This window comes from Simochromis diagramma, unplaced genomic scaffold (genome assembly GCF_900408965.1).
Source record: "Simochromis diagramma unplaced genomic scaffold, fSimDia1.1 OVJJ01000746.1, whole genome shotgun sequence".
NCBI lineage: Eukaryota > Metazoa > Chordata > Actinopteri > Cichliformes > Cichlidae > Simochromis > Simochromis diagramma.
Genome location: NW_024386757.1, coordinates 875,123 through 892,217, shown reverse-complemented (window position 1 = coordinate 892,217; position 17,095 = coordinate 875,123). Strand labels below are relative to the sequence as shown.

The window sequence follows — 17,095 nt, the reverse complement described above, 5'->3', positions numbered from 1 at the left end:
TGGATCTTACGCCCCCTAGAGTGCTGGAGAATGACCGAGCTAAGATCCTGTGGGGTTTCCCATTACAGCCAGACAAAATGGTGATGGCTAACCAACTGGACATAATAATGGTGGACAAGGCAAGGAAGACGGCCATAGTGCTAGATGTAGTGATACCGATTGACAGCAACATCAGGAAGAAGGAACGCAAGAAGCCGGAAAAGTACCAAGAGCTCATAGAAGAACTGGAGAAGAAGTGGAGGCTGAAGGTAAAAGCGGTCCCAGTGGTAATGTACACAGACTCCAAAAGTTAGGCAAGTGGCTCCAGCAGATCCCAGCAACAACATCTGTGATCTCTGTCCAAAAGATCGCAGTTGTAGGAACAGCTAAGATACTGCGTAGGACCCTCAAGCCAGGGAGTTTGAGGGTCATACGCATAGGACCTGAGCTTGAAGGATGGACTGCCTGCAGGGGCAAGAGGGGATGGATATATATATATATATAGAATACATCTGGAGGACAAGGACCAAGCCTAATCTGTCACAACCACATGAAAAAACTTACTGCAAGGAAGAAAAAAAAAAAATACAGGCAACAGCAACACCCGGTGGAGTGACAGCAATACCTTATCAGTATTTTATGGCTGAGTGGGTAAAAAAAGAAAAGAAAAACAAAATCCAGATTCTCCTGAATTCATACGATAGTCCCAAGAAATTAAAGTATACATGATAATATCTAGCAATGACAGACATAAGTTTTAATGAAAGAACATACATAAGATGAGACAATGGATAATGAAATATTTTTCAACAGACGAATTGAGGTGAAGACCGTGATCAGCACTGGTCCATTATGGTGAAGAGAAAGCTGAATGTAAAAGTGAAATGTTTAGTGCTCCTAACCTGGAAGAGGTGGCTGGGGAGAGGGAGGCCTTGGCTTTTCTGTTAGGTTGCTGCCAGGTGACTGCATATAAGGCAGCCAGGCTATAATTTTGTTTTTAAAATATTGATAAATCATGGATTTTTCTGTGAAACATTTGTAGGCCTCATTAAGAAACACAAATGAGGCCCAGTTTTTTTTAAAGTAACTATGTAACCAGGAAAATTACATTCTTGAAACTAAAAACCTCTTTTAGAAGTCCTAGACTATCTACAAAAAACAAGTATCAACAAATAAATTTTTTTTTAAAGGTCTCTGGTAATTGATTATTTTTTTCCTTCTTTTTCTTTCTGCCACCTCTCTCACTTTATTTTGCTAACCTCTTCCTTTGAATACTTTCCAGTAATTCCTCGTCGCACCTCCAAGTCTTTGTCATCTTTCCTCTGTCCAAAGGATACACCAAACACTAGTTTCCTCAGCACTTCAGATGTGCTTTCCTTACCACCCAGATTCTGTCTTAACTCCTCCCTGAAATCTAAGCAACACTGTTTCTTCTTTAACTTCCTCCACTTAATCCACGCCTCTGTCTTCACTCACTCACATCCAACAGACTACTTTCTAAAGCTGCCTAGCTACATCCCCCCCCCGATACCAACGTGCAGTCTCCTATCTTTTCAGAATAAAACCAACACTCAGAGGACGGTGCAGACACAAGCTGGAGCAGGAGGAGTGGCACCTGTTAATCTAATTCTCTGTAAATCTGTTTGCTCTAATATGGATCCAGGATGGCAGGGATGGTGCTTGCTGTGGAGGAAATACAGTTTACAGGGTCACTGGCTATCCTTTAATAGTCAGTGATATATATATCGTTTATATATTTTTCCACATACAGAGGGGATTATTTTTACTGAACAGCTAATCTTTCGATCTTTAATTCTGAGTTTATGGTTAGGCTTTGCTGCGCTGGCTTCTTTGGTCAACCACTGCTTCTTAATGAGGAATATGTTTTCCAGATAACAAAAATCTTGTTTTCTAGGTTCACTGTTCAATTTAGAGCCTAAGCAATGTTTTACAGATGGCTGTAGACACTGACTGACCTCCTCAGTACCTACTGACAAATATTTGATTAAAAAAGTTCATAGATTCATTACGCCATAAGATCTGTTGGGATGTCTCCAATGGTTTAGTGGATAACACATTATCTTAATGTCACTGCTTAAATCCCAGCTAGAGACACAATTCCCCATTAAGCCTGCATCAGGAAGGGAGCAGCAGCGAAAAGTTGTTTTTATGCTTGAATAGGTCAGTTATAAGTGGCTTAAAAAAAAACAAAAAAAAAAACACCTCTGAAAATAGTCACATAAAAAATGTAATTTGTACCTTTTATTCTTTTTTCCAGCATGCGTGAGTTCTTTAATACATTTCAGAGTTCATCAAAACACAACTGTTAGAGTTGTCAGAGAGTTGTCTTCCAACCACTAACAGGAAGCTTAGTTGTTGAATCCCTGGCTCCTAAAGTCTCCATTTTGAAGTTGTGGTGTGACCAGGCCTAAGCCATCTGAAAGTGTGCTTTTTAAGTATGAGATAAGAAGGAAGGAATTCTCTTCTACAAAGTGGCGAGATCTGATCTTTTTGCCTACCTCTTACTTTCCCTTAACAACATAAATAACCACTTTAGGTTTTACTTTTATCCAATCACAGTTTTTTTTTTCCTCAAGGATTGGTGGTTTTACTATGCAGCTTTTGTGTTTCCCTTGTGTGCAAATGTGTTAGGCTGTGAAACCAAGCTGGCAACAATCCACAACAGCTTTCCAGATTTAGCTGTGCAGCTGTGCTCTGCAATATCCTGTCCATTATCATACAGGGTTTCACTTTTGCTGAGGTCAATAAGTGTCCAGACCAAACAACTGGCTGTTACTATAATGCTTTATTAGCTGTGAGCTTTTGGCTGTGAAAAGCCCTGGTGTTAGCAAAGTTGAAAGTGTTGGGTCACAACTCAAATTAAGATCTGCTTGTGAGATCTGGCTTTCAAGCCTTGTTTCATTTTCCCTTAAATCATCTGTCAAGGTCTGCCCTACATGAGTTTCCAGGGAGATCATCTTTGCATTTTGAACTGTGGATTGTGAAAGTTTCTCACCTAAAATGCCAAAAAAGAAGAAAATTAGAAAAAAAAAGGGCTCGGAAGCCCAGCAGGCTTTTTTCTTTACTACCACAATTCTCCAAAATCCTAGAAAACCTGTTTAATAAACAATTAGACAAATTCTTAGATAAATATAAATTACTGTCTGACAGTCGATATGGATTCAGATCGAAAAGATCAACATCACTGGCATTAATTCAGTCAATCAAGGAGATTACAAATGCTATTGATCAGAAACAGTATGCAGCCAGATTATTTCTGCAGGTTGTACTGCAGTGGGTTAAAAATTATTGAAGTGACAGGAAACAATTTCTGAAGAATATTCCTCATCATGCTTGGACTATACTAGGTCCAAAGTTATTTATTATTTATATAAATTATATTTTTAAGGTATCTGATATATTAATATTATTTGCAGACGACACAAATATTTTTGTTCTAAAGGAGCTGCTGGATACAACAACAAACTCACTAAATTTAAGTAAAACTAAAATTGTCTCATTTGGGAATTCCCAAAGAAACTCACAAGTGCAGATTCATGTAGATGGTGTGGAAATTGAAAGAGTTCTTGAACACAAGTTTCTTGGTGTGATAATAGATGATAAAATAAGCTCTAATATATATCATATACATAACAAAGTTTCCATAAATATTTCAATTTTGAGTAAAGTAAAACTCATTCTGGACCACAGATCACTCCACATTCTCTATTGTTCACTGATTTCACTCTATTTGCATTACTATGCAGAGATTTGGGGCAATACTTATAAATGTTCCCTATCATCAATCTTCATATTGGAAAAAAGGGCCATGAGGATAATCCATAAAACTGGCTACAGAGATCAAACAAATCCACTATTCTTTAAATCAAAAATACAAAAATTCCCAGATCTGGTTCGTTTCCTCAATGCGCAAATTATGTATAAAGCAATAAAACAACCTACTTCCTGACAATATTCTAAAATTGTTTTTTAAACAGGAACGGGAATACAATTAGAGGGGGGAATTAAATTTAAAGCATCCCTGTATCCGTACAACACTAAAATCTTTTTGCATCTGTGTGTGGAGTGAAGCTGTGGAACAGACTAAGTGAAGAAAGGAATCAACATCCCAGCATGACTCAGTTTAAAAGCGGTTCAAAAATATGGTTTTTGCAAAGTACAGGGAGGAGGTGGGGGTCTAAAGGGGGGGGTTCTCACCCACTATTTTCACAACAGTGATGTGTATATGTGTGTGTGGGTGCACAAGTATGTTTATATAAGTATATATGTCTGCAAATTGTATCTCTTTTGACAGGTTACTGGGGTTATATAGGTATATATATTTAAAATAAATAAATAAATAAATAATACATGTAACATGTAATTTAATGGTAATAAAGAATTTCTGATGGACAGGGCATAAACAGGAAGAAAAAGTGCAGACTAATAATTACTAAATAGTGGAAAGGGGGTAAGTGGGGGATAAATAAGCTTATGCTTCTTCCTACTCCTTTTTGAACATGTAAGTTATTAATAATTAGTATTGTTTTGTTTTCCTTTCCTTTTGTTTTGCTTTGTTTGTCTATTTTTTCCTCTGTTGCTGAACTGTTTTAACATTGTCAAAATAAAGATTCAATTCAATACAATACAATAGAGGCTGGGGTCTACCACACCAGGCAAGACCCCTGGAGCATAGATGCCGCTGAGACAATCCAGCACATAACAGCAGGGTGCAAGGCAGGCAAGGCATACATGGAATACAATAATCAAATGTCTGGGATAGTATACAGAAACATCTGTGCTGAGTATGGCCCGGAAGTGGCCCTAGGGTGATTGAGAATCTCTCCCATCACTCTTATCTCTCTGTGTCAATTTTTTTGTGTCTGTGTTCATGGGCAGGACTCCACAAAGGTCCCTGCTTTTGAATGAACACACCTGCTCTGATCACCCACCTGTCCCCTCAAACCCAAACCCCAGGAACTGCCAGTGGCCTTGGCAGATAGGAATCTGGAAGTAGGCATCCTTCAGGTCAGTGGTGGCAAACCAACCGCTGGCACTGATGGCCTGCCTCACCCCAGGGACCATAAGAATTTTGCATCTTGGATCTCAGGGTTCACAACCTCTGAACATGTCCCTTGACATCTCCTGAGGAACACGGCGGCTGTTTCGAGCATGCTGCAAAAATTGGGGTGCCCCTGGGCCGAACATGACTGTGGGTCGACAGGCAGCCTCATCAGCCTCACCAGCTGGGACTGAGATAACCAAAGATGGCACTGAACTACCCAGAAAGAGCCCAAGGACCTGCCTTTGGTGACCACCTGCTTTTCATCATCTTCCAGAGGCATACAGATGTTGCATCCCACACTTTTTTGACACATTCGAGCTGCCATAGTTGCACAGGGTGAAGGCAGCTGTCACCCAAACAGGAAGACAACACACAAACTGAGTTTCTCCTGTTTCACTGTTTGTCTTGGTGTGAATAGGATGCTTAATGTTATGTGTTGTAATTTGGGAAGCCAGAGACTGAAAATTGCAATGCATTAGCAGGCCTGAGAAGCTCTTGGTCCCAGAGCTAAGGCTTTAGCCACACTTTTGAGCCTTGGACTATCACGGGGTGGGGTGTTTAAATGCATCTGTGGCTCAGGAGGTGGGAGGGATCATTTTACTAATTGTTCAACTATCCTTGGCCAAGATATTGAACCCTGGTTTGCCCTCAAGGCATCCATGAATTTGTGCGAATGTGTGAATGTTAGGTTGCAAGTGCTTAGGCATAGAAAAAGCACTTGTCTAGATTTGTGTGTAAAAGAATGAATAAGAAAGCATTTCCAGTGCTCAGTAGAAAGGTGCTATATAAAAACCACTCTGTTATATTTGACAATGCTGTTGCTCCCAACTCGCAACCTAATGGTATGTATGGTGTCAGCCTAACCTGACTTGGTCTTGGTGCATTTAACTTTTGAAGTTGCAAGTCAGAATTTCTGAGTTCCCAGCTAGAAATTTCAATTCGAGTGCCCGAACAGTCTGAGTTCCAACACAGATTTTGCAGCAGCGCATGTAAACAGTAGCAAAACTGTAAAACCTGTAATCTATAAAACCACTGTTATGTATTTGTGACTGGTTAAATAAGCCAAGGACAGAGTCCTGACAAGGATCTATCCATGAATGTGCAGTGTTATTACATTTTTTAAAAAGAAGAAAAAAGAAGGAAAAGCTGCTACTGAGTCATGAATGTCTGCACCTTAGACCAATACTTACTCTTGCTCTTGACGAAGGCGGTCGCACTTTTCTCCTCTCCTCCTCCTCCTCTCCCTTAGCTTCCCTGCTTAGCCTCCTATGTCCTTGTCTAGTCTCGTGTTTTTTGTATTACTTTTCCCTGGAACATTCTCTCACAGTCTGTTCTCTAAAACCTAAAAGAGGAATTATGGATTTGATCAACTGGTCCCTAAATGCAACTGACACCCCTTTCTCAACGAGAAGTTTGGGCTTGGGTGAGCTTGAGTGCTGAAGATATCTACCTATTCGGAACCATGGTAACAGGGTTCTTGCTGATCGGAGCTGGCTTGGCCCTGACTTATCGAAGAATTAAGGAAGCGGAACTGGCTGTTCAAACCCCCACAAGGCTGCCCGCTGGGATTGAAACGATGGGAAGAGGCGTGAGTTTCTCAAAATGGGCTCATTGAGCGCAGCACGGATAAGATCTTGGAAAGGCTACGGCTGCTGTGAATACTCAGAATAAGATCTCTGACTGCAGACTGGATTACATCTCGGAAGGGCTAGCCCGGAATAACATCTCTGGGCGCAAATTGGATGACATCTCGGGGAGGCACACTGTCGTGAGTTCTCAGAAATCGGCTCCTTGAGCACAAGAAATGACAACATCACAGAACGCAAGTATGGCGAAGCTCGCGGCTCTCCAACGAGAGATTGAGAGACCAGTGTTGGACTGTAGAACTGCTTTGAAATTCTCATGAGCTGTTCGCACTAAAGTAAAAAGCACCATCACTTCATGCGGATACCCTCTCAGCGCCAGCTGCGGTCGCAAGGCTGGAGCCGAACAACAACACCCTGATAACGACTGTGTTTAGTCTGTTTCCCCCATTCCATGCAAGGCCACCTGGGTTGGCTGGAAGACTGTTTACTTAGCCTAGCAGGGCGAAGGACACTGTCTCAGCTGAACTCTGGACACGCACACACATACATATACACTGATATGCACACACTCATTCCCCTCTCCCTTTCCAAACGCCTTCGACGCTTATTCCCTTCCGATGCTGATGGTGGATCATGGAGACCAGCGCACAGGCTGCAGGCCCGGATGTACTGTCTAAATCGGCTGTCTCTCACCCTTTACCCACCCCTGTTGCTTGTCATGTGTTTCTTTGGTGTATTAAGAGTTTTTTCATGTGCAGAGGTGTTTTTTTCTGTTCTCAAACTGATCTCCCTGTTGGAGCTCAGTCTGGGGGGGGGGGGGGGAGTTATTTTTTTTCTCCTTATCTTTCCTCATGTGGTGCATTTTTCCATTGTTATACCTCTCTGACCTGTCTTCCCCATATGATGTTTTGTGTAATGTATGTATGGTCGGAGGGTAAGATGGCGCCGCCATTGCGTGCAATAGGTCGGCAGCCTTATGAAATTTCCCCTTGTGGGACTAATAAAGGTATATCAAATCAAATCAAATCAAATCAAATAAACAGCCTTTCTTTCCTTCCTTTTCCAACCTTACTACTTTGTTACTTTTACTTTTGTTAATGGCCTTTCATGTTGTCAGTCAAAACATGGATGAAATGAGCTTATCAATTTTGCATTGACCTCTCTCATATTTCTACTGAGAAAAAAAAATTTTTGCAATGATTATTTTTTATCATTTTATAACCACTCCCAAATATGATATTAAACCTAAAAGATTATGCTTTACACAAAGATGACTAGTTAGTAACATATAAACAGAGGTCTATGTTTTTCAGATTTACTAAGAAATACTCCAACTTTACCACTTTTTAATTTTTTTGTAATGATCTTATGTACTATTATTTGCCATTCTTTTCTGAATAACATCCAAAAGTCAGTACACTCAAATTTCAACAAATTTATTGAATTAACCATAGTCAGCAGGCTTTCCTTCCAAACACATACATGCCCAGTCATATTCTTTCAATAAAGTACATCATTAAGGAAATTCTTCAAGGATATCTGGAAACATTGAGCAATCTCCGCATTTGTACCAGACTATTCAGTGTGGTCTGTATCCACACCAGGGTGCCTGATAGAGTATGTGCTCGAATGGCGTCAGATCAATGTGACGCTTAGGTTTCAGTTGACCTGAGTCCCCACTGGGAAACCCAGTCAAAGACTGAGGAAAGGCAAATCTATCAAACAGCAGCTGCTCTTACCTTGATGATAGCCTCCAAGTCTTCTGAGGACACACAGGGGTGTTTTAGCAGGAAAGCTGCCTTCTCTGCTGTGATGGTGATCTTCTGGTTATTTTCAAAGGGTTGCTCAAGCGCTTGGAACACCAAACCCCCCGCCACCAGGTAGGTCACCACCACTACAAACACAGCTAGCACAGTTTTCAGCTTCATCATGGTGAAGGGAGCTGAGCCATCGGCCACCGCCTCCATGCTGGCCACCATGCTCGGCGGACGGGAGGAGGCGGAGAGCCTTGGCAGAACGCAGCCCATTGGGTTCTGCATAGTGGCCACACTGGCATGTACTAGGCTGGACTGAAGCATGCCTGGCTGCACCTTCTTTGGTGAAACCAGGTTGGTCTGGACTTCCACTGAAACAAAGGGGAAATGAAAAATAGAATGATGTGATATTTGCATGATTGAAGTGATGTTTTCCACTGACAAGTGCTCTGATAGAAAACAGGTGATCAGCATGGATTAAGCTAAAGAAAGGACAGTTTGTTTGATTTTAAAACATATGCTAATAATTTTGCAGATGAAGAAAAGCAGAAAGACCAAACAAAGTCCTCAGGGTACTCAGTGGTGGTAGTTAACAGTGATGCAATGGGAATTCACTGAAGTACAATTTGTTAGTCTATATGCTTATGAAGTGCTTATAAAAATACTTTTTACATGTTACTTGAAACCAAAGAAAAAATATTTGATCATCATGGATTTATCTTTGTTATCGTTATTTGTCAGTATGTTGGTGGGCTGGAGCCTATCCCAGCTACCATAGGGCAAGAGGCAGGGTATACCCGGGACTGGTCGCCAGTCTGTTCGCATTCACATCTATGGCTAATTTAGAATTACCAGGTAACCCCACTAACTGCATGTCTTTGGACTGTGGGAGCAATATGATGTTTGGAAGACTAAATAAAACAAGCACTAAGGTGCTGAGGTTACTTTCACTTTTAACTGACACTAATAAAATTTCTCACCACTGTCTCTGTTATAGAAACAAAACACTGAGTGGATTAATGGACAAGTGAATAAGTAGATTCAATTCATGCCTATTCAAAGTCACAGAACTTGAAGCAATAATGAACTCTATAGGTTTTGAATGAACAAACTAAATAATTATTTAGAGGAAGTCAGCTATTAAACCACAGCAATAACAGGGTGCAGCACTAGAATGTTCCTTCTTGACCTTGGGCAGAAAATCACAATTCAAGTTTTGACAGTTGTTCAACTGCATCTCAGATCTAGAGGCTTTCTGATTTGGTGGATAGTGTTCAAAGTAAATTCTATCGATATCTCTTTTAAACAATCATTCTCCGAATATAAGTAACTGCTGATTATTATTTGCTACGCCACTGAAAGTGTTACTGTAAAAAAAAAAAAATCCCAACATATTAGTGAATGTCACACCTTCTTCTGTGGTTGACAAAAACAGATCGTGATGAGCTCTCAGAGTAACAGCCCAGCAAAGCCAAACAGGTGGATTTTGCATTTCTTCTATTCACGACACAGTGTTATGTAAAAGCAGCACAGGGAATCATGACAGCTGCAACACATTTCACTGACATTAGTACACTTGTAGAAACCAGCAGAGACGGCTGCTTTGATTTATGTAATCAGTCAGCTGCAGTGTGTACAGTTAAGCTTACATGCAGGTGTACACTTCAGAAATCCCGCAATTAATGATGTGCCAACAGCACTTGAAAATAATAGAGGGGTGCCATATAAAAGACTTTGAACTGATCAAGAGCTTGCAAACACTCGATAAACATGCGCATGTTGACGGTGTGGGAGAACGTGACGGTCATGCGGGATTTGGGGGGCTATTTCCACGGGGGTGGATGAGGTAATGTTACGACAGACCTCCCCGCTGCATCACACCGGAGCATTTGTTGACTAACAGCCTCAGGCTAGATGTCCCTGCGTTGCCCCGCTGTGGGCATAATTACTCTTTCTGCCATTAAATGATTTCTCAGGTATAAACACCACAGAGTACCGAAGACGCCGCGGGGTGGATGCGGCTGCAGTGTTTGCCCATAGTAAACTTCAGCATGCAGCTTCCTGTGGAAATTCAATGTCTGGTCAGCATGTTAAGTGGCCAAGCCAGTGGGAGATACTGGACCAATTAGTGTTTACAGAGCAAATAAAGGTTACAAAGAGCAGTTTGACTTCAGCAATTCATTTTAAAACATGCAGTAATGGGAGGATGTGAACGCCAACTTTCACCGAATCCAGAACGACATCTAACGCGAAAGTGCAGCATGAATAAAACACACCAGCACCTTCACAAAAACAGCATACTGACTGACGGGCTAACCTGGTGGAGGGTTCATGTTCCCTGGTTTTCTTGGATTCTCAGTGGGAAATTTCATCTTGGCTCTTCTGGCACTGCCACTATTAGAAGAAATATATATCCAACTTTCAGGGTCTTTCTGTTGATTCCGTCGCTTTTAACCGGGAAAGAATGGAAAATGGCAGGGAGTAAAAAGACATTATCCGCAGCGCGTGGTTCCGCTTCAGTGGCTGAGAGACTTGCTGCTTGTATGAAGCTTCTCTTCTCCCCAACGGTGGCGGTCTTCAGAAGCGCACACCCACCGCTCGCCGCATCACCGTCTGCATTGTGTAGCAGTAAACACCATGGGCGCGGGTAACGAGAAGCGATGCTCCACTGAAGAATCTAACCATCACATTGCGACGGATTTCTGTTATACATTTACATCACGGTGCATCTGAACAGCTCTGCGCTGCTAGTTGTCAAGACCCACCACTCCCAGATGCTGCTGCTGGTGCAGTTTGGCTCAATCTCCACACCGTAGCGCAGCGTCGTGCCTTTACCACTAGATCACGTTTGTCCAAATGAGAGGAGCAAGCAAAGAGAGGAGAGATGCTGAACCACAGCAAGACGCGCTTCAGTGTTTATTTAACAATAACACCTGGTAGCTGTTGAGAAATATAAGCATTATATAAGAAGTCTGTGCTAAATTAAAATATGTTCCCGCCATTGTTACACGAATTAGGGTTAGGCTTTCATCTCCAACAGCATTCAGTCATATTTGGCCTATTTGATGGCACAAGATTACTGCCATCTTCTGACGCAGTTAGCTATTGGCTCTGGAAGCAGGCTTGATTCTGCTTGACTACAATTTCATAGCCAAGTTTGTTGCTGTTTCTTTCTTAAGAGCCTGTCCACGACCTGTTAACGAAGGCGGAGCTTGTTAAGCTGTCAGCAGTTTCTTTGATTGTTTGGGCATTCACATTGTGGATAAATCTGTGGTCTTTAACGAGAAACTAATGGGAGACCAGTATGCTAGACAAGCTGCCACTGGCTATGCTTCCTATGCTCTGATCAATCTACACACAGTACAGTAACCGAGCTAGAATTAGCAAGTAAACAGATGCGATAGCAGAGTTAGGAGTCTAGTGTCAAGAAGTTTTAGTAACCCTTCAACATGTTAGCAAGTAAACTCTTGTTGCTATAGAAGAGAGAATCAAATCCGGTTTAATAAAACAGCCACGCTGAACAGGTGCAGTCTGTCATTTTCAGATGTTGGATCTGAGAAATCAGACTTCATACAACACCTTCATTTCTCATGTATGATTTATCCCTCTTTAGATTGTCAGTTAACCACGTCACAGTGCGGGTGCCTGCGTTTTTTAATTTTATAAAAATATTTAATATACATTTAACACCAAGAAGTTGTTCCTGTGTTTCTGAGTTAACAGCTGTTCCTTTGAGAAATATCTGGTCCTCACAGCAGCCACAAAAAACACACATTTTTTAACCTCATCTTTTTTGATACCGGTGTTCAATCAGAAGCAATTCAGTTTTGTTTAATTTTTTTTAGTTTTGTGTATACGGCCCCAAATCACAAGCTGCTTAAAGTTGCTTTATGTTGTGAGGTAAAGACCCTTCAACAACACAAAACCTCAACAATCAGAAGACTTACTATGAGAGAGTACTTGGTAAAAGTGGAAAGGAGAAATTCCCTTTTAACAGGAAGAAACTGTCAAGATCTAGACTCTGGCAGGACTCCTTAGTCAATTATTTATAATTATAATTAAGTATAAAAAATAAAATTACAGATTATAATTATGAGTCAATTATTTACCATTATTTACAGTGAATATGAATAGTCAAAAGATTAGACAGTAGTGACAATCCCAAACTCCTCTGATGCTTTCCAAAGTTTCCAAACCATTTCCCAGACTCCCTCTTTGCAAAGACATCTCACCACTCTGCATCTCAGGTCTCTCCAGGTAGACCTGAAAACAAGGAAAGGCAGGTAAGTGTCACGTAGGTGGCTGAATGAGGATGTGGACACTGTTTATTATGAAGACAAAATTAACACAACATGATAGGTTGCACTAAACTGAATGACTGGACATGACTGAGCTAGATGTGTTTCATTAAAAAGACAATGTCAATAGAATAGAAAGAGGTAAGATGACAGATGGACTGTGACAGTACCTTTCCCCAACCTATAAAGGGAGTCTGAGGAGGAATTCTCTCACCATCTTCTTGTCCGGGATGGCGGGATGGATCATTCCTCTGGGCTATATTCCTCACAATCGGAAGCCCCTTCCACGACATCTGGTGTCCATAACTGAGCAACCTCAAATGGGGAGACAGAGAGGATTAATCACTGTATCATTTTCAAACGGTCCAGTGTATTTGGTTGCAAATTTCTTAGGTTTCATTTGCAGAGGGATATTTTTTGCAGATAACCAAACTTTCTGACCTGATTGATAAGAAGGTGCAAGTGTCTGGTACTGATCAGCCAGACATTTGTTTTGCTCTTACATTCTCAGGAGAGCAGTTCAAGTTGACTTCGAGTCTTTCACAAAAGATGGCCACCATAATAGAGCCAGGAAGTATATTGTGTGGTTGATACCAGGATGACCCATACATTTGGCAGTATGTGCCCACTAGGTTACTTTTGACCGGACTTTCACAGGGATGAGGAGTTGAGGTGTGTTACCTGGGTTCTACTCTTTTCTTTGGGCGTTTCGAACCAAGGAATCTATTTCCCAGGTTAACAAACCAATTACGCATGATGTAGGCAAGATAGTTTCTTCCTTGGGCAGGCTGAGGAGGAGAGCAGTTTGGACAAGGCAAGATTTATATTTATATTTATATTATGCAATCTGGATCTGTAAGTGATGGTAAAGGAAGGCTAGCTCTGTGGTCGGCATGAAGCTGTGCACTCTGGTGACAGTGGCAGAGAAAAGGACACTAAAAAAACTGCTGGACATTATGAACAATGCTGGACATCCTCTGCACACGGCTATTAACAACCAGAAGAGTCTGTTCAGTGACAGGTTGCTTCTCCCCAAGACAAGAACTAACAGACTTAAAAACTCCTTTGTCCCACACGCCATCAGACTGTTTAACTCCTCTCTGGAGGGGAGAGGGAGGGGAAACAGGAGGACAAAGGAGGGGGGAACAACTAAGCTGTAGTGTCTCTTCACCTCACTGTGCAATACCTTTTGTGCAATACTTTTGTTAATAGTCAACGGTGCAATAGACTCCATACTTGAAATGTGCAATTCACTTGTATTTTTATTTTTATTCCTATTTATTCTATTTATCCCCTTCATATATTTTATTTATATATGTCTCTGTATTTATATATGTGTGTGTGTGTGTATATATATATATAATATTCTGTAACTGTAACTTCTGTCGGTGCTGTGCTTTTGGAAACCGAATTTCCCAGAGGAACCCACCCGAGGGATTAATAAAGTTTTATCTTATCTTATCTTAAAGTTGAAGCAAGTAAAGAAAAGAGCCCACCTGGCCTGACGAGCCTTTGATCTCACAGCTTACTGTAGGCAGAGGTGGGAAGTAATGAAGTAAAAATACTTTATTAGTGTACTTAAGTAGAATTTTCAGTACTTTACTAGTTTTTTTTGACAGTTTTTTACTTTTACTCCCTACATTTTTAAACAAATATCTGTATTTTCTACTCCTTACATTTTCAAAATGGGCTTGTTACTTTTGGTTTAATGGATTTGAGGGGAGTTATTATTTTATATCACTGCGAGCCTTCAAACATCAAACTGATTATATGCCTAAACAGTAAAACATGAAAGACTGTCCATATGTATAATTCATATTGCATAAAAAGACTGTGCCATAGTCAGGGGTTAAAGTGAGTCTTTTTTGTGTGTGTGTGGTTTTTTTTTTGGCACAGCACGGGAATGACCACAGGGGACCATAAGTAACAGTTGCGGTACTTCACCATCTAGCTAGCCCTACAGTAGAGGAGTGACCATAAAGAATGGTAAATGGCCTGTATTTGTATAGCGCTTTACACATCCAGTCATTCACACACTGGTGATGGCAAGCTACATTGTAGTCACAGCCACCCTGGGGCGCACTGACAGAAGTGCCACCAGGCCCTCTGACCACCACCTGTAGGGAACGGGTGAAGTGTCTTGCCCAAGGACACAACGACCGAGACAGTCCAAGCCAGGGCTCGAACCGGCAACCTTCTGATTTACAAGGCGAACTCCCAACTCTTAAGCCACGATCGCCACCGAAATAACATGCTGTGCAAAGGTAATTTAAAATACAGTGTTTCTATCAGCTCAAACACACAAACTGTTTTGTGTTCAGCTTGTTGCACACAAAAAAATCCTCCTTTCCCCCCACATTGTTCATATTTCATCGAGGCATTTTTTTTTTCTTCAAATTTTGCCCATTTCTTCTTTTTGATTTCCCCTTCCAGCATTTGGTTCTTTACAAAGTCTGTCTCAATTTGCTGGGTGGTGCTGGTTCTTCTTCTTTGAATGTTGCAGGGATGGTAGTTGCCATTGTAATTTCTCTTTTATGTTTCTTGTGGTTTAAATTCTCTAATTTATTTTGTCTTGATGTTATGTTCTTTCTAGATAAATAATTTTTAATAAAAATTTAAATCTTATTTATTTTGTTTCTTGTCTATATATTTCCTGATTTTAATTTGTTGTTATTACTTATTTCACCTTCACCTTTGTTTATTCTTCTTCTTCTTAATTTCAGGTTCTTTCTGTCATTACTTTTAAAAAAAAAAAATTGTCAGTCTTTGCTTATGCTTTGTCATTACTCTGTCTTTGTTAATCAATCAATTAAAACTTTTTAATCCATCCATCCGCTTATCCTTTTCAGGGTTGTGGGAGCCTATCCCAACTGTCATAGGGCGAGAAGCAGGGTACAACCTGGACAGGTCGCCAGTCTGTCGCAGAGATAACACACAAGGACAGACAACCATTCACACTTACATTCACACCTAGGGGCAATTTAGACTTTTCAATTAACCTATCCCCACAACATGCATGTCCTTGGACGGTTGGAGGAAGTCCCGCAAACACGGGGAGAACATGAAAACTCCACACAGAAAGACCCTGGCCTGATGGTGGAATTGAACTCAGGACCTTCTTGCTGTGAGGTAACAATGCTACCGTGCTGCCAACTTTTTTTTAAACTTTTTAATCCAGTCCTCAAAATATATTCTTAAAATTGTATTTAGTGAATTTATTTATTATTCTTGTTTTAGTTTATTTATTCCTTTTATTATCTGTTATCAGTTCCAATTATGTCTACCAGGCCTGGGGAGTGACCTGCAGTATCACTGTCCTTCCACCGGATGGTGCCAGATAGCACTTAAACTCAGTCCAAACACTTTTTATTTATTTTTTTATTTTTAGCTCTAATAGCCTCTTTGGACACACGGTATCGCACTCTAAAGAATAGACTAGTGCCTACTACTTTCTCTTCAGCGCCCCACTAATTCCGGTTTTACACCTACCAAAGAAAACAAATACACAACATAGACTAAAACAATGACAAACAAATACATACATTTACACGGCTATCCTCAAACAGCATTATGGGTTGTTTTTATTTATGGGACTATTATGCTCAAATGCCATATTAAACAATTATTGCAAACAATTATTGCACACTTTCTGTAAATCCAATAAACTTCATTTCACTTCTCAAATATCACTGTGTGTGTCTCCTATGTGATGTATTTAACTGACATTTTTTATTGTAACAACCAACGATTTATACAGGAAAATAATGACTATTAACAAGGTTGCCCAAACTTTTGCATCCCACTGTGTATATATATATATATATATATATATTAGGGGTGCAACGATATTCGTATCGATATTGAACCGTTCGATACAGTGCTTTCGGTTCGGTACCCATAGGTTTTCGAACAATTAAAACGAATTTCTGTGGCGCAATATGAAGAGAACCAACTAACCGGGCCTGCAACATAGTGTCTGAGTTGTGCGCATTCGCTGTCAAAATAAAAAAACACACACACGGGGTTCGGGTTAATTTAAAAAGTGTACTTTTGAGTTAAAATATATATTTATAATTTTAATAAATGACAAATTAAAAAGGCATGAACATTTTTTTGTATCGAAAAAATATCGAACCGTGACACCAAAGTATCGAACCGAACCGAACCGTGAATTTTGTGTATCGTTGCACCCCTAATATATATAATATATTATATAATATATATACACATATACATACATATATATATACACATATACATACTAGGGGTGCAACGATATTCGTATCGATATTGAACCATTCGATACAGTGCTTTCGGTTCGGTACGCATATGTATCGAACAATACAACATTTGTAATTTATTTTATCAACTTTCCTTCTGACGATGCTGTCTGTGTTGAGCGCTCAGTGAATC

General features: G+C 40.4%; 1 protein-coding gene across 2 annotated transcripts in view; it reads right to left on the bottom strand.

The window, feature by feature from the left end:
• The window catches only part of kcnk10a (potassium channel, subfamily K, member 10a), a 30,487-nt gene extending 18,949 nt beyond the window's left edge, over positions 1 to 11,538 (bottom strand). For both annotated transcript variants that reach the window (XR_005695118.1, XM_040026974.1), the window contains exons 1-2: positions 10,702 to 11,538; positions 8,370 to 8,755 (exon numbers count right to left, since the gene is read on the bottom strand). Coding sequence is in view for 1 of the 2 variants with exons in the window: in XM_040026974.1 (XP_039882908.1) it covers positions 8,370 to 8,755; positions 10,702 to 10,756 (441 nt within the window). In the remaining variant the exon portion in view is untranslated. The remainder of the gene's footprint in view (positions 1 to 8,369; positions 8,756 to 10,701) is intronic.
• Between the last annotated feature and the right edge of the window lie 5,557 nt (positions 11,539 to 17,095).